General features: G+C 35.8%; 1 protein-coding gene across 2 annotated transcripts in view; it reads left to right on the top strand.

Moving 5' to 3' along the window:
* Fut8 (fucosyltransferase 8) overlaps positions 1–19,123 on the top strand; it is a 309,903-nt gene that overhangs the window by 243,274 nt on the left and 47,506 nt on the right. For both annotated transcript variants that reach the window (XM_071607956.1, XM_027929496.3), the window contains exon 6: positions 902–1,139. In XM_071607956.1, the coding sequence (XP_071464057.1) occupies positions 902–1,139 (238 nt within the window). The remainder of the gene's footprint in view (positions 1–901; positions 1,140–19,123) is intronic.

Below are 19,123 nucleotides of genomic sequence, written 5' to 3'. Positions count from 1 at the left end.
TCATACAAATTAGAACAGAATTGAAACTTTAGAATGGAGAAAAAATAATTCTCATATTAGCTAACCATTTTATAGGAGAGCATAAAATTAGCAAAGTGGACCTCCCAATTAAAACTTGTCATAACACATAACACATTCTTAAAATAACCAGTATAAAACAAGTTCTATATTCAGTTGTGAGATTACTAATAGCTACCATTAAGGTTGATTTTTTTCCCCCTTACAGCTCTTTGACTGATATTTTGTTGTTGAATTCAGATATCCCTTTACTCAGTACCTTTTACTTCATAATGGAGCAGTAGATTTTATTAAAACTTGGAGATAGATGGACTTAATAGATAAATTGTAATTTTCATGTAAGATAATTTTATCACAGAGAGTAAGCTCAGAATGCCAAAGTGCTGCTGGAATACATAAACTGTTTTACTTCTTTCATTAAGATCTCAATGTTTACAACTTTTGGGTTCAGAGTTGCACATTCTAGAGACAGAGTGAGAGAAGGGTTGTTGTTGTTTAATATAACTGCTTAATTTCACTTTTGTTTAGTGATATTTTCAAAGTATTTTTGTCACTGCAATCTCCCTGAATATGCATGTACATATGCATGTACATTTATTGGATTTTTGATCCTATAAGAAATACACTGAATCAGGGGCGGGGCTCATAGAGTGCTCATCTAGCATGTACGAGGCCCTAGGTTTGATCCTCAGCACAATATATATAAATAAAATAAAGATATTGTGCCAACTACAACAACAACAACAACAAAATATTTTTTTAAAAAAAGAAATACACTGAATCAGTCCTGGCTTATTATTATTTTTGCTACTTATCACTTGTGAAGAAAAGTTGACCTCTCTCTACATTTATCTTCATCTTCCTTTCTTTTTCTCTTTGACAGAATCCCAAGGACTGTAGCAAAGCCAAGAAACTGGTGTGTAACATAAACAAAGGCTGTGGCTATGGTTGTCAACTCCATCATGTGGTCTACTGCTTCATGATTGCATATGGCACCCAACGGACACTCATCTTGGAATCTCAGAATTGGCGCTATGCTACTGGTGGATGGGAGACTGTGTTTAGACCTGTAAGTGAGACATGCACAGACAGATCTGGTGTCTCCACTGGACACTGGTCAGGTAAGGAGCTTGTACAGCATGTCAGGCCTCTGGCATGATCAAATTATCGATTTCTTTTGTTTTTTTAAATATTTATTTTTTAGTTGTAGTTGGACACAATATCTTTATTTTATTTATTTATTTTTATGTGGTGCTAAGGATCGAACCCAACCCCTCATACATGCTAGCAAATGTTCTACCCCTGAGCCATAACCCCAGCCCCAAATTATCAGATTTCTAAGTATAATTTTATGGATCATAGTCATCTTTTACTCTGGATCCATGAGTGCTTACATTATCCAAATAAAATCCAGAAGAACAGTATTTTATTTGGAAAGTATTTTATGATCTATTTCATTTCCTATATTCATTTCTGTTTAGATTAATAAAATTACTTGTGTTTTTTCCAAGGAGTGTAATTTAGTATTTTAATAATGATGATGATACAGGTTTTGCTTTTTAGGGTTCTTCTTTTAGGGTTCACTGTTGAACTAATTTGATCTTCATAATTATTCTACAAAACAGACCCTGATTCTCAGATGTTAGCATGACTGGAAGACTTGTTAAAACATCAGTTTCTGATTCATAAAGTCTGAAGTGGAGCCTGGGTATTTGCATTTCAATAAAATTTCCAGATCTCTGGACCACACACTTAGAACCATTGAGGTAGACTGTGCAGATAACTTAGGTATCTCCATTTTATTGTTGAGAACAGTGAAACCTAATTTGTTCATGAGATTTTAATTTTAATAGGAAACATTTGATGAAGAATATTGTGAATTAAAGTACTATGCCAGGCATTCTAAAGAGTCAAAAGATCATTTTTAAAATTTCCTTTCTCTTTAAGGAAATGGAATTAAAGGGACTAGACTATAGATAGAGTTTCTTACGGCTAGTGTAAGGCTCTTTCTCTATAATCTTGATCTAAGGTTGAGCTACCTTTGTTTTAAAATCCTTCCTCTATCATGTAATCTTGAACAAGTTACTTAACCAGGCCTTCAGTTTCCTTACCAGTAAAATGAGAAGTAATAATATTTTGTTTCATTGAACTGTTTGTAGCATTAAATGAAATAATATATGTAATGCACTTACTACAGTACCTGATACAAGAGTTCTAGTAACTGTTAGCTACTATTAATAGTCTTTATTCATTTGAGTTCCTGCAGTGTAGCAGATACTGAACTACGTCATTAGTATAAATGCTAAGCAAGGAAATACACTGTTTCTGTACTTACATCTTGTAGGAAGTCAAATATTTTTCAAAAAGATGAGACAATTTAGTTAATATCATGTATCACTGGGCTAAGCACCTTTTTTCACAAGTTACTGTAGATATGGAATAGAAAGCTATGTCATTGGCAGTGAGTATCTTTGGTATAATTCTTGTGGAATTGTGTGTGCATGTGTGTGCGCGCGCGTGCGTGCACGCTTTTTTACCTTCTTTGGAAAAAAATTAATTAATACCTGACTTTCACAGACATGTCATGAAAATTAGGTAATTTCTTTAAAATACTTAGGATTGCTATAAAATGGCCCATATGGATTAAAAGTATTATCTTGTAATGTTTGCTTTCCATAGGATGATTTAGAATTCTTATCCTCTATATCAACATATTTTTTTATTTGTAATTCACTTCATTTTTAAATTGAATCTCTTAATTTAGAACCTTGCTGAGTTTCAGTTTTGAGGTTATGTCTTCTACTCACCTGGACTATAGAGTTTATTGTTAATGCCAACTGATTCGGTGTAAAAAATTAGGAAGATAATAAATTTGTACAGCAGGAAAAGCAGCCAATCTGTCACTATAACTGTTTTAATTTCTTGGACAGTTTAAACTTCTTTATATAAGTTTATAGCCAAAGTAGGACAGGGTCCTATATTTTATTGTTTCTAGGGAGAGTCATCTTTTTGAGTGATAATCAGTTAATAGAAAAGAAAAAAGGAAAAAAAATCACACAAACAACAACAACAAAAAAAAACCTGGCCTCACTGAATTTATCAGGTTTTAGTATATAATTTGGCCCTACCTGTATGCTACAAGTGGTTAATTTGTTTATTTTATTTTTAAGGCTTTCTTGTACATTTTGTAGTTTTTTGTGACAACTATAGGATGTGAAGATTAAAAATGGCTTCAACTTCAAACATTCAGAATTTCTTAATGTTACAAGTAAACAGGATCTAGAAACCATCCTTCCTTTACTCACCTGTAATTCAAGGCCTAGTTGAGGTAAATGAATTATCCAGGGTCTTACAGACAGCTTGCACATGCAAGGACTCTGGTTAGCACATTCACTTGTACTTACCTCTAATCTGAGTCCCTCCCAATAAACTTGTGCCATATACCTTACCTAGCCAGAATAATAATTAGAGTTATAGAAACTGCCTGGAATGTGTAGGAACTAAATAAAATAATATTTATATCCTTTCCCCCTATGTTGTAACTTATTCCAAACCTTCCCTACAACTTCCTGTATTAAAGAGTTGTAAGTTGTATTTTCTTCTTGGTCATGGTATAGTTCCTAATGAAAATCATTTTATCATGATAACATAAAATTACAATTTTAAATTTAAATAGATTTTTTTTGTCAGCATAGGTATTGGGTAAAATCTTTTTTTTCATGCTAATGAAGTGAATTATGCCTTTAATTAAATAAACTAGTGATTATTTTTAATATGCTTGCAGAACTCATCACAACTAAAATAATTTACATACTAATCTTATATCCAAAAAAGAGATGTATGTTTGACCTTAGAAATTTGAGCTTAGAAATTTTTCTTATTATTTCAAAAAGTATTGTTGCCATTTATTTCTGTTTGTATATATATTCTTTCTTTCTGTCTCTCTGTTTCTCTCTCTCTTTCCATATATATATATATATATATATATATATATATATATAATCTTTTAAAGAATTAACATGTTTCCAAGATAAAGAAAGCATAAGCTTCTTGACAGTAATTCTTCAGTTAGCTGTAAATCAACTGTATCTCTTATTGTGTATCTCTTATTGTTCTGACTTGTACAAAGAATCTTAGGGTATTTCCTTTGGAAGCACTGTCATGATATTATTATTTCATGCACACTTGATGTGATATGCCTGAGGTGTAGAATTCAGTGAATCTTGTTCAAATATGTAACTAGTATAGGAATTTTTATGCATATAATCATTTTCGTAGCTACATCATACTTTGTTGTAGGTTGACTTGTTTTTTTCCTGCATCATTTTACAGTTGTAAAGCCATCTCCTGTATAGTAAGTAATTTTTAAGTGAAGGAAAATATTTAAGATTATGCTCCCAATTAAAAATAATCAGTCTTTCCCATCTCCTATAGATGTCAGATATATTGCTAATATAGATATGTTACTAATAATAAAATGATAAAATGATTGGTTTGTTTTTCTATAACACAAGATGCATTCTAAATTTGAACTAATTACATTTAGAAGTTTCCTGATTCTTCCACATAGACTCCTTATGATAATTCAGAATGGTAGTCTTGCCTCTATATTTAATGGTTTGAAGTATCTTCAAAAATTATTGATTTGTTTTTTAAAATATATTGACTATTTTAGGCTATGTGTGACTACCAGCTGTCAAAATGCTTTTTCTAGTTGATATAAATGCCCTTGAATAAATGATTTAATGATAAAGAACCCCAATTATTTAAACTCAATTCTCTACTGTTTTTCTCCCCCACCTTATAAAAACTGAAAAATTATTCATGTTAACAAGTAGACAACACTGTCTAGTTTGTCTTTTTTTTCTCTTGTTTTTCTCTTATCATCTCAGTAAATATGTAATAAATTAAACTGAATTATTCAATATAAGAAATCTAATTAGCAAACGAACTAGTTGTAAGAAATTGTTTGGTGCCCTAGAGAATAATTAGAGTTATAGAAACTGCCTGGAATGTGTAGGAACTAAATAAAATAATATTTATTATCCCTGGTAAATAATGTTATAAATATGGTAAACCTATAACCATTTTTTTTTTTTGTATTTACTTGTCTAAACTGCATTGTTCCTTTCCATGCATCATTTCAAAAAGGTTTTGGTAAAAGAGTTCTATTTGACATCCTTAATATTTATATGGAGGGCAGTTACAAAATAAGAATAATTGAATAAAAACACTTGTCATATGTCAGACACCCTGCTGGACTACATGAAGTAGATAGATACATTCCCTCCCTTGTCAGGGGCAATTGCAGATGAATGAATGAACAATGAAAAAATGCTCTGATAATATTATAGCATGGATAAGTTAAGAGTACTCTAAAACACGTGTCTACAAGTATTTGGAGTTCTTTGGGAAGAAGTCATTTCTAAGATGAGACCTTAAGTATAAGTAGTAGTCAGCCAGGTAGGGACATATGGTGCATCTCTCCACCATAGAGCTATAATCACAAGGGAGAACATTTAAGAGCCATAAAAGGTATTTAAATGACTTCCACATAAAGTTTGTTTTCATTGTATACATTTGGTCCTCAAATTTTTAAAACACAACCACAATACTGAACTATATTATTAGATTATAACATGCAACAATAGGAGAGTTATCCTTTTATTCTAAGAAGAAAATCAGGTCTTCATAAGAACTTCATGTACAGTTTTTCCTTTTTAAAATTATAATGTTAAATGGAAAAATTAAAAGAGATCCAGAGAAGAAAAAAAAAAAACAACTCCTGTGAATAACTTCTAGACACTGGACTATTTCTGTGCTGCATAAGCTCACCATTTAATCATAATAAAATTCTGGAGCCATCATAGTCTCTCAGCAGCAACATTAAGCCTCCATTAGTTCTCTGTATGTTTTCGATCCTGACATACCAGAGAGAGAATATATACTCCTACCTATAATGGTGGCTCTCTATAATTAGTGATTTTAAAATTATTTTTGTTGTGAGAATGAAGCAGCAGTGCAGATATAAGAGTTGAAAATTCTAAGAGGGTTCTCTGTCCTATACTACTCAAGAATTACTGACTTAGACAAGTATCACTGGAAGTACATAAGAACTTTTGATTTAACCTTGATAATTTTTTTTAGGTGTGTTATAGTATTTGTGTATTTTTGTTTCAGGAGTTTAAAATACTGACTACCCATATGTCTCAGAAGAAATCAAAGCTGCTTTATACCATGACATTTCCTTTTTCTTTATTTCCACTTAAGAATGTAGAAAGAAATGCATGAAAACCCAAAAATGTGTATATAGGAAGTGGAAACTATTGGTATTATAGCCTTGCTCCTAGTGAGCCTACATTCTTGCACATAATTGCTGCCACCAGCATGGCCATTAATTCAGATGGGGAATAGGGGATGAAGAAAAGACACACAAACACACATACAGAAAAAGCTGGGGCCTGATAGGCAGCCAAACCCTGTTGGAGTTTGATTACTCAGAGCTAGTTCAGCACATTTATTACATAGGTTTTGTCATCAGAAGGTTATTTGTGAGAAAGTTTTAGCAAAGCAGGCAGTCTAAAGGATGCAGGGAAAATTATGAGACATGGAGGTCATCTTTTTATGCCCAGAACTCTTTACCCCCCCCCCACCCACCTCCTGTGAGTTAGTGCCTGAGTCCACGGTTCCAACTGATAGAGCTGCATATCTTTGTAATATCCTCCTTGGGCTGGTATCACCATAGCAAATGGGCCATCTTGACCCGCACCTTTGCATGGGAAGTTCTCAGTGCAAATGCAGCCATGAGGGAATCAGTCACTGCTTTCCACATAATCATAGGTATTTGTTTCCATATTTATCCTACAAGTGTTTCTCAAATTGAATAATGAGAAAACCCGGGGAAAGTGAATCCAAGGTTTGCAAGATGCCAAGATAAACATGGTTTGTTTTCCTGAACTATCAATTTTGTTTATTGGTAGGTAAGGTAAATAATTTCAAATGGCATATATGATTATTTAAAATGAAAACTTGATAAACCATCAAATTTGAACTTATGTAGGACAGGTTTCTTACGAGTTTACTCTCCTCTGTTATTTTGGGAATATTTTGGTTTCTATACCTGAGTTTTTTAGCTGTTTATTTTGTGTTTATATGTGGCAATGGGGTTATTCATTCAGTGTCAAGCACTTGACCAGAACACATTAAATGCAGTAAAAGAAACAAAACTTACCTCTCCTGTATCTCCTTCCTTTCAAATCTCAAAATATTACCCTTCAAGCTATATGAGACACTTTTGTTAAACCATAGGTTTTGGTTTTTTAAAATTCTATTGCTAATTATGAATCTTTTAGCAATATATTCTCCTTATTAAGACAGGGGGTTCTGGCAGAATGAGTTCAGAGATAAAAAGAGGTGTGATTTAGGAAGAAGCAATACATAATTAGAATTAAAGTCACTGTGGGGTAGATATAGTTTCATTCAAGAAGTTTTTTATTTTATTCCACTGAAGTCTATTTAGAATCTATTCAAGGTTGCTAGAGCTAGAAATAAAATCCAGATATTCTTATTTCTTATAAGATGTCTGGGCCACATAGACTTGATTACTATTTCAAAATTATGAGTGTTTTTGTAAAGACTGATAGGCTTTTTATGTTATTGATCTTTTCCTTAAAAGACTTGATATAAATTGAATTATTAAAAACAAGTCACGGGTTGGGGTTGAAGCTCAATGGTAGAGCACTTGCCTTGCATGCCTGAGGCACTGGTTTCAATCCTCAGCACCTCATAAAACTAAAATAAAGATATTGTGTCCATCTACAAGTAAAAAATTTTTTTAAAAATCAAGTCACAGGCTAGGATTGTGGCTCAGTGGCAGAGCGCTTGCCTCTGGGGTTTGATCCTCAGCACCACATAAAAATAAATAAATAAAATAAAGGTATTATGTCCATCTACAACTTTAAAAAAATCAAGTCATGTTTTAAACATTCTAATTGAGCTATGTTGGAAAGGATTAGATTTATCCTCCACCTCTTTTCAAAAGTGTTCCTTTTAATTCAATTAAAGGTTATTCTACTAATAAAGTAGGCTTTAAAGTAATTGCAGGTTGTATTTCCTAGAAGAAAGAAATTGCAAGCCTGGGGATGTAGCTCAATGGTAGAACATGCCTCACTCACCTAGAGGCCCTGGGTTCTGTCTCCAGCACCACAAAAATAAGGGAAAAAAGCAGAGAGAGGGCAGGCAGGATTTTTTTCCAAAAGATTGTATAATTAGGGTTATTATAATTCCTGTTCACAATTTTTTTTGGGGGGTATGCCGGGAATTGAACCCCCCAGGGGCACTTAACCACTGAGCCAAATCCCCATCCCTCCTTGTATTTTATTTAGAGACAGCAAGGCCCTATTAGCAATCCAGAGAGACCCTAAGTTGCTGAGGCTTGCTTTGAACTTGCAGATCTCCTGCCTCAGCTACCTGAGCTGCTGGGATTACAGGCATGTGCTACCATGCCCAACTCCTGTTCACAATTTTGTTGTACAACTTTTTAAAAATACAGCTGCCAAAAGGTACAACATAAATATAGTGAACATACTTATATTTATGCTTTTTAGTGAACATACTTGTATTTATGCTTTTTAATTATAATGTTTCAAGAAAAAATAAGTAACTACCATAAACAAGGGAGTGCACTATTCATTCAATTAAAGAATTGAGTGTTTCTAGACATTGTGGGGGAGAGAAAGATAAATAAGACCCAGTCCCTGGCCTTTAGAAATTGGCCACTGAGTATATGAAGACCCATACATCTAAATATTTTTTAAACATAGGACATGTTAAGTGCCATAAAAGGAGATATAAAGTCTTATGGGTCATCAAGAGTATAAACTTTCTGGCTGAAGAAATTAGAGACTTTATGGAAGGATAAGCTAAGCATTTATTTAGAAAGGCATCATCCGTAAGGATAGATCAGTGCTGTTGATTTAGAGCCAAAGTTATTAACTGTGTGACTTTGGGTAGCATTTCTTAACTTCCCTTTTCTATGTACCTTACAGGGTTCTTATAAAGATTCAAAGTGATAATGTATTTGACAGTGCTTTATATATTCTAAAGCACCCATATGTTTTTATTACCCCTTTAGTTTTATGGGAACAAAGCAAAATAACAATAATTGCATAATTGGGTCATAGGATTTCAGCAGGGCTTCTTTTGAGAAAGGTTAACAACCAAAATTAATGAAACTCAAAAATATTGATGGATTTAAAAATACTCATTCAGAAAGAGAAAGAAAAGAGGAAACTTATGATAGAGGAGCAAAATGAAGATGAAGTTGATCATCCTCTTTACTCATCCTCCCAGGGAGAGCCAGCTGTGGCTCTCTAAACTCCCCCATCCCAAAGAGAATAACTCTCCTCTTCTCTATGGAGAATCTACATCCTTTGGAAATGTCTTTCTATTAATGCCTAGATTGAATTAAGAATATGATACCTACATTTTAAAATGACATAATGTCCCTATTTCAGAGGAAAGATTACAATTTTGTGGCTTGATTTTAGAGGTATCTGTTTTTATTACAAATGTGTTAATAAGTGGAAATTTATTTCATTCAGCTGTTGTTTTTTATTATATATCTGTGTCATGGTTTATATATTGCCTCATGAGGAACATTTAGATTATCTCACATTTGGCCATTATGAACAGTGCTATAATAACCATTTCTGTGCATGTCTCCTTGTACATGTACATTAGTTTCTCTAGGGATGTGCTTACCAAACTTTTCTCACATCATACTATATAAAAGATACTTTTACTGCCCATATTATCACCTTTTTGAGGTGGCATATAGTAAAACTAGAGATCTCTATGAGTATATTATATATAATTTTATATCATGTTATATATAAAATCAACAAACAGGGTTGACAGACTATGGTCCTCAGACCAAATTTAACCCCTGACTTGTATTTGCATTTTATCAGAGCACATCCATGCCCATTTGTTAACATTTTGCCTATGGTTGCTTTCACACTACAGCAGCACAGTTGAATAGTTGTTAACAGAGAATTTGTGGCCTGCTATATTAGTCAGGGTTCTTCAGAAAAAAAAATGAATTATTCTTTGTGTCTGTGTGCTTTTATTTAGAAAGTGATTTATTACACATTATTGGCTTATGTGATGGTGGAGGCTGAAAAGTCCCATGATCTGCCATCTGCAAGTTGGAGAACAAGGAGAGAACCAGTGGTATAGTTTGAAGGTCTGAGGGTCAGAGGGCTGATGATGTAGATTCCAGTCCAAGTGTGAAGGGCTAGGAAACAGGAAGCCTGAGTACAAAAAAAAAAATAAAATAAACAATGGTCTGAAGATTCTCTTACATTTTCTTTCAAAAGTGTTATAGTTTTAGCTCTCATATTTCAAGTCTATGAGTCCTCTAGTATTAATTTTATGTATAGCATAAGGATTGAAGTCATTTTTTTATTCAGTTATTCCAGCCTTAGCTCTTGAAAACCTTTCTTTTCCCTATTGAATTATCTTGATACTTTTGTCACAAATAAATCCACAATGTATGGATCTATTTCTGGTTTCTTCATTCTGTTAAACATATTATGTTCTATTTATATCTCTCTCTCCTTATACTTCAAATTTTTATTGGTCTTCAAATATTTTGTGTCATGGTAAGTATAAAGCTGACATATTTCTATAAAAGTGTTCCTACTAAGTCATAGTAAGTAGGCATTTCTTGAACTTGTCTACATATGCCTGTTCCCTCTATGGGAAAATTATTTTACTATCCCTTTTGCTTTCAGAATCTGTCTTCTTTTAATCCATCTTCCATAATACCATCAGAACGACATTTCCATATATGAGTTTCTCTCTTAAAATCCTCACAACTGCTTAGTATCTAGAGACACTTTACGTAGAATATAGGAAATAAACCCTTTCATATATACTGCCCACTTCTCAAAATGGATCCTGTACTCAATCTCACCAGTTCACCTACAAATGTATTCCTTAAAAGTTCTGTACACATTTATTGCTATACCAGGAACATGTAATATCTTCTTTCTAAATGATCTCACAAAATTCTGTTTATCTTTTAGTATCATTTTCTTTGAGTTAGTTCCTTCCAGTTGACCCCATATTTTTACTTATATACTATATTTCAATGGTATGTTTATGTGTCTCTTTGACCATATTATGAGTTCTTTCAGAAACTCATCCTATTTATTTTTAAATAAATAAAAAATAAATATTTTTGTCTCCTTGTGCCTAATCATACTGGCCAATAGCTTTTACTCAGTGTTCTTTTTTTTTTATTAAATTGCCTACAGCAGGATGGTCCTTGAAAATTTTTAATCTGTTTTTAAATGTATCAAATAAAGAAAATATAGGCTAATCTATATGATTCACAAATTTCTGGTGAGGAACAAATGAGATAATACGTATGAAAATATTTGAAAACTGTTTTTTAAAATATGATGGCCTATCATTGTTTCTGACAAAATTCTATTTGAATTAACTTCTGAGGTATCTTATTATGACAAGTTTTATTATGATAAAATTTCATATTCACATTTATATTGATTAAAATAATCCTAATATTAAAAACTGTTTAAGATTTTTTTTAATTTCTAATATTTTCCAATGAAACTGCAAATAGCCAAATCTAAAAATACTCATTTAAAAGTACTTTATGACACAAATGGTGTGAAAGTACTTTGTGTACAATCGGTGACTTGAAAAATTGTGCTCTATATGCATAATATGAAATGAATGGCATTCTGCCATCATGTATAACAAATTAGAATAAATAAATAATTTAATAAAAAAGAAACAATTTTAATTAAAAAAATAAATAAATAAAAGTATTTTATGGACTAAATAAGGCATTTTCTTATACAACATCTCAGATGTCTGAGTTTCTTTGAATATCTTCAATTTTAGTTAACACTTATTGAATACTACCCTATTCAGGCACTATGGAAAGAATCATACTACATATAGCAATAGCTAACATTTAGTGAACCTTACTATGTAACACCACTGAGAATTTTGCATAATTTATCTAATTTAATATTCACAACAAACCTATTTTATTCATATTTTATATAGGTAAGCAACTTGCCAGAGGTAATACAGCTTCTAAGACAGAAGACTATCTCATGAGGCAAAATGTGGTTAGTGTTGCTACAAATAGCATTTTGAACTGGTTTTGGCAGAGTTGTAAAATGACCAGAAATCTTTGCTATGCAATTCTGTACAGGTATTTGACAGATGATGATAAAAATGTTATGTGCCTATCATAGTAGGTGCCAAAATATTAGAGCTCTTGGGCATTATTTGCTGAACTGGATGGAAGAGAGAATTAAACCATTTGCTTCTCAGCCTTTAGTCAAATGTGACTAAAAAGTTGGTTTTGATAGCCAATTATATTGCATTTTTTTCAAGTGAATAAAAAATAAATCTGATACCTTTAGATAGGGCAAAGGGGAGGGAGAGGTATTGGGGTAGGAAAGATGAGATGGACATCATTACCCTAAGTACATGTATAAAGACATGAATGGTATGAAAATACTTTGTGTAAAATCAGTGACTTGAAAAATTGTGCTCTATATGTGTACTATGAATTGAAATTCTGCCATCATGTATAACAAATTAGAATAAATAAAATTTTCTAAAAAATCTGATAGAGGCTGCCTTTCAGTTGTAGAAGTGTACAAATGATAGTGTTTTCATTAAATAAACCTTGCATTTTATATTCATTCTTAACTGTCATTAAATAGGGAATACTTTATATTTGCTATAATTGCAATTTGTAATAGATTCTTATTTAAAGGAATTATTCAGCATGTAATTGTTTAACACGTTTGCAATAACTGTGGAAAACAGTGCAACCACACTTTTGAAGAATATTGGCAAAAGTAGTCAATATAGCATTGCTTGTTAAAAATTTTTCTTTTCTTTCTTTTTTTTTTTTCTTTTTTTTAGAGCCAGGAATTAAATCCAAGGCCTAGCACATGGGAAATTTTTTTAATTGAATTGAGGAAATGACAGAATTGGCATTGTTATTACTTAGTCTTTCATTGTAAAACAGTGCCAAAGATATAATGAATGTCACCTTGAAAGTTTTGTACTTTCTAAATTCAGCATACAAGAAAAAGTATTAAACTAGTTTGGGAGGGGGCTGGGGATCAATGGTGAAGTGAGGACCTGTTTAGCATGCACATGGGTTCAGTTTTCAACACAAAAAGCAAACAAACAACTAAGTTGAGAGATGCATCTTCTCCTAACACAATTTAGAAAATGACAATTAATTAATCAAGTGTTGGGATTTTGAAGGCTTTTGTTCTTGAAGAAAGAGAGAAAAGGATAAATTACTCCACATTCCTTGAAAAATACTCTAGGGTTGGGGATGTGGCTCAGTGATACAGCACTTGCCTAGCATGCAAGAGGCTTGACTCCCAGTGCTGCACGTGCTTGCCCAGACACACATACCTACACACACACACACACACACACACACACACACACACACACAATTCCAGACATCAAAAATAAAGTCAAAGAAGGCATAACCATTCCCTAATTTTGTAGTTTCTGCAGACTGGCATCTAACATGAGTGATAAATGTTATGTCTATATTCGTGGCATTTTTAAAAAATCTGATAATTTAAGCTATTTCTTTAATATCATTAATATTAATATGTAATCAGTGAACTAATTAATGTGTATATGGGCAAATCACTCTTGCCAGTTCTACTGGGGATATATAATTTAAATTAAATGTTTCTCACTTGATTAAATGAAGTATCTTCTTTGAACCTTTTTTTTTTTAAGTCTGGAAAAATATGCATTAGTGATAAGTTGCATTTTTAGTTTCTGTGCTCTATGTTGTGCAGATATTTTGTTTGGCATTCATTGTATATTCAGATGTATATTTGATGGCATTTTCAACTGACAAAATGACTATAGGTGTTTTACTATAACAACTGAATATTCCCTTAACTACTTATCAGAAGGTACTCCTCTTTTTTAATAGTAGACGTTATCTATGTAATTGCGTAAAAACTGGAGTAACCACAGACGCATTTTTTTAAAAATCTGTAAATTATTGTTATTTGTCTTATCATTTCTTAAGGACTGTCTTGCTGTTCTGTCTCATTGAAATGAATTGCCAGTAGGTCTTTAGAATATGCTACAAAAAGAAAAAGTAGAAAAGAATAGGTCTGAGAACACATGAATGTTCTTTAAGTTGTGGCAGAAAAAAAAAAACAGTCTGTACCTTCTAGCCATGTCACTCTCTAAAAATAACAAAGAAATGGTTTCACAAACCTAAATTTGGAAGGAATCTGTTGTCAAGGGCAGAGTAGCATTTCAAAGCTTTTGCTTCTTTAGTAAAACATAGTAGTATCATGGGAGGAGTTTCTGGAGAGAGGGACCTGGTCTCAGGAAAAGTGGGGTCCTTGGCATACTTGATTAAAAGCATTTCAGCAAGCGCCAGAGACAAAGATAGATTTATTTAGAAAAGCAGATATACATTCAAGGGAGAATATGAGCTATCTCAAGAGAGATGTCTTTAGGAGTAAAGTAAGAAATACACATTCAAGGGACAATTCCAGCCATGTTGAGAATGAGAAGCTTTTGATAAACATTCATGGGAGAATGCAGGCCACCTCCAGAGGAGATGCAATGACCTATTGATGTGGAGTGTTAATAGTTATAGAGGGGCAGTTGTTAGAGGCTGGACTAGACATGGAGTCTGAGCAGTGAATTGCTCTCCTGATTTTTTGCAGACAAGAGCATGGGTCAGGGGTGTGGACCAAGGGGCAGTCTAAGGACTTGGGCTGAGTTGCTTAGAAATGCTTATTTTGCATTTCAAAGGTTTACAGGCATTTCTTGACTTCCAAGGGCTCTTGGGTGCTTCTCATTTGAGATTCAGTTTATCTTTCCCTTACTATATCTCCAAGTTTTTATCTCAATAGTATGTTATTGATACTGGTGTTGAGAATCAATCAGGATCTGGGTCTGTTTCCCCAGTGTTGAAGATTGAACATTTGAGAAACACTGAGACTAGAGCATAAAGTTTTATTTAAAGGATAGAACAGAGAGAGAGAGGCAGACAGAGGCTCCTCCACAGAGGAGGGGGTCCAAATAAGTGCCCCAGGAAGTGGGAGTGTCCTGCCCTGTTTTATAGATTTTTTATTTCCTTTGCTCTCATGCCCTTTCCTCCCTTTATCTTGCCTACATGACCCCAAATGTGGAGTGACCAAAAGGAGGAGTAATCCAAGGGCCAGAACAAAGCTTCCCAGGGTACAGGAAGGAAGGGAGTGACCCAGGGGGCATTCACTAACAACTCTTTGTTGGGAGAACAGTTCCTTGGAGGCAGGTAACCTTGGCAACTGCTGAGGAGGAGGGGAAGTGTCCTGAAGGTATTAGCATTTTATTTCCTTTTGAATCATCCCCCATCTTCCTGACTCAATCATTGATTACCTTCCCCTGACTGTTCTTTGGTGCCCCCCCATTACGAAGCTTTTTATGTTTAATTAATTTTATTTAAATTAATTGAAGGGAAAGCAAGGAAGGAGAGGCAGGTAAGCAGGTAAGCATGGAGACCAGGCAGAGATACATACATTTGTTAGAGCTGACAAATAAAGGCCATCTCTCTATATGAGAGAAAGGCAAAACAGGCTTGGGTTCTGGAACTTTTATAGGGGAGGCTCGAGAATCAGAGCCAAGTGGGTCCTAATGTGGGTGGTTAAGGGTTGGGTTGGTATGAGGGAGTGGTGAGCCTTTTTCAGAAACACCCTTGGGTGGGAAAGCAAAACTTTTTTTCTTAAAATGGCAGCTATCACTTAAGATGGACATCCAGATGCTAAGCAAGGACCTTATATTCCCCCCTTTTTTGTTTTTTATTGGGCCCCTTCGGGAACAGGGATGTAGGTCAGTCTAATATAATTGCTTCCTGCTGAGAAGGGAGGGCAGCATTGTTTGAATCCCACAATAGGGGTGAGGGATATCATTGGAACAATGACAAATGACCAAATGACAGAGGTTGAGTGGTGGTGGAATGCTGTCCCTGGTGCCCCAATTTTTGGTGAGGGATTGGAATTCCTATAACAAAAGCTGGTTTATAGTTTGATTAGAGATTTTTTGGATCTGATCTTGAACCCATCTAATGACACAGGGACTAGCATTAACAGAAGGCCTATGACTGGAGAGGGGTCAGAAAAGGAAGCCCACTGGAGAAGGTGGTTACTTGGCTGCCATTCTACAGAGGAGAGCTGTTGTTTTAAGGTCCTGTTGGATTTATTTTATCGTGTTGGGGGTTCCAGCCATGGAAAAATGCAGCTTGAGAGGGCCTGTGGGTGTTGCTGCATAAAAGGGTCAAGAAAACCGTTTTAAATGGGAGTTATGAACCCAATATAGGATGCCCCAAGGGAGTAGTGATGACCATCCATTTTGTGGAGAATTGAGAGGAGGAGGGGGCCTGTTGGGGGGAGTGGTTAAAAAGTACCAGGTCACCAGGAGACAGAGTGGGAGAATGGGAAGAGGCAGAACTAGGCTTTGCCAGAACTGAATCCCTGTATTACCAAAGAAGATTCCTAATATATGCAAGAAGGGGCTAGAAAAGATGAAGAGCAAGGGGTAGTGGAAAAACAGAGGGTGGTGAGCTGAGCAGGGAAATAGGCCATTCACATAGAAGCTCAAAAGAGGAGATGTTGAGTGACTTCTTTGGGAAACCTAACCAACATAACCAACCTAAGAAGAGCCAAGGGAAGGAGATTAGTCCAATCTAAAAGTAATTCAAGGGATAGTTGACATTGAGGGAGGCTCCCTTTGCCAAACTGAAGGCTGTGATGAGGGCAACAAGTTCAGCATGCTGACTGGATGTTTTATTGGGGAGGGGAATCACTTCCACAACCGAGGTTAGAGAGACTATAGCATACCCTGCCCGATGAACTCCCTCCTGAAGGAAGGAGGAGCCATCTGTGAACCATGTGTATGTTGCCTGGAGCAAGGGGCCTTCCTTTATGTGGGAGGAATGTGGAAGAAGCTCCTCCAGAGTTTCAATGCATGAATGGGTAAGAGGAGAAGAGGTGGAAGAGTCCTGAGGAATGGGGAGGAGCAGGGTTTAAAGGTGAGCCCATGTGGAACTACGGATCTTCCACCAGGGAAACTTGTAGAGATAAAAGATGACGGGGGTAAAGAATGTAAGCCCTTCTAAGTGAGGAGTTCCTTTAGGTGATGGGGAGCCAGGATGGTGAGTGGAGCACCAAAGGTGAATTTCTTTGACTCATTAATGAGTAGAGAGGCTGCCACCAATGTTGGTAGGCAAGGGGCCCATCCCCAAACAGTAGGGTCAAGATCCTTTCAATAGATAAACCACAAGGGCAAAGGTTGGCCCCAGCATGTGTCCAAGGACCCCTAGAGCAAATCCCAGCTTTTCAGCCATGTAAAGGTGAAATGGGTGTGTGAGATCAGGGTAGATAGAAAGTTTTGAAGTCATTCTTCTGTCAAAAAAAATTGACATCCCCCCACCACCCTTAGGCCTCTTATCAAGCCTGCTGAGTCTGTCCTTTGTATTTCAGTGTTAGCTTCAGTGTGGCTTTGGCCAGGGAGATTGCTGCCTAAGGCTTTACAATGTACTATGTCAATAGAAGAAGGGAGAAGGGTCCCCTTGTTTGTCTAGAAATAGGGTCTCTGGAGGAATCCAGAGCTTTAGTGGCAAATAGAAGCTGGGCAGGGGAACAAGAGGAGCCAAGAGAAGGCCTGGAGTGGAGACAGGAGAAAGCCTTCCATTTTTCTGAGCACTTGCAAAAGTTATGAAGATTCCATAAAATCAAAGGTGCCATTAGGAGGCCATTGTCCCAAGTCATAGAAGGGAATAGAGTGGAAAGTTGAATTAGGAGCCAAATGGAGTGGGGCTAAGTGGGCAAGGAGGCAGCCAACATGTGAGTCAGATAGGATTCTGAATTGGGAGTTCCCTATGGCGAGTTGGAGTGCTGGAGTGGCTAGAGGCAGGCGTCCCCAGCTCTAGGCCAAACCAGAGAGGGCACAGAAGTGAAAAGGGGTCACCACATAATTCACTGGTCCCATGACTGAAGCCTTTCTTGGACGGAGAGAAAGTTGTTGTCACCTGCTACTTCCCTAATCCCAGGCTTTGCCCGTAGAGTCTTCTTGGTTGCCTGGCCAGGGCTTTTGTGAGCTCTGCTGAGGAGCAAGACCCAAGAGTGAACTTGCCAAAGGGAAGGGATGGGAAGGTCAAGAATCATGGTGCCAAGATCTAAGTTAACTTTTGTCTCTAGAGAGGAGACTTGTCACTGCCATTTCTAGGGAATAGACTTGTGAGGAATAGAGGAGAGGAAGAGCAAAGTCACTTAACCCAAATGAGGCTGGTGTGTGGATGAAGAAAAGTGCTAGGTGAATGGAAGAAAGTGTATGGTAATTGTCCTAGGCCCTCAGGCCAGGATCCCAAAGCAGCTCAAATCCCTGGAGGGGGAGAGCAAAGCTGATGGGAAAATGTGATCCAGGCTGCTGTGCAAAAAGAGAAGGACAGCTGCAGCAAGGAGGGAGAGCAGGTATTGTGATTGGGCCAGAAAATGGAGGGGGCTTTTGAGATGGATGTGAATGGACTTGTGGTGTGAGGCGATAGAAGGACTTGAAACATCCCAGACAGTAGGGTCCACCTCGGAAGGGGGTTATGGGAAGGTACTGGCAGAGGGAATAGGGGATGGTCCTAAGGTAAGGGTGAGGATCAGGGGAGCAGCAGGCGAGTCTGGATGGAAGCATATATGAGGGGAGAAGGAAAGTATAGCCCCCAACTTTGTGAAGATGTCCCTTCTCATAAGGGGAACAGGGCACTGTGGAATGACCAAAAAGGAGTAGGTAAAAAATTAGAGAGCCAAAAGTGCAAACAAGGCTAGGTGTCTGTAAGGGTTGGTAAGGTTCAACCTCTACTCTAACAGTAGAGGTCACAGAACAAGTAGCAAGCCCCCAGAACTCTTTGAGAACTGAATATGTAGCCCCCGTGTCTAGGAGGAAGGAGATAGGCCTAGCTGAAATACGTAGAGTTACCCTGGGTTCCTGTGGAGTGATGATAGTGGTCGAGTGATGG

The sequence above is a fragment of the Marmota flaviventris genome, chromosome 2, assembly GCF_047511675.1.
Source record: "Marmota flaviventris isolate mMarFla1 chromosome 2, mMarFla1.hap1, whole genome shotgun sequence".
NCBI classification, from domain to species: Eukaryota; Metazoa; Chordata; class Mammalia; order Rodentia; family Sciuridae; genus Marmota; species Marmota flaviventris.
This window is presented reverse-complemented; position numbering and strand designations above follow the sequence as displayed.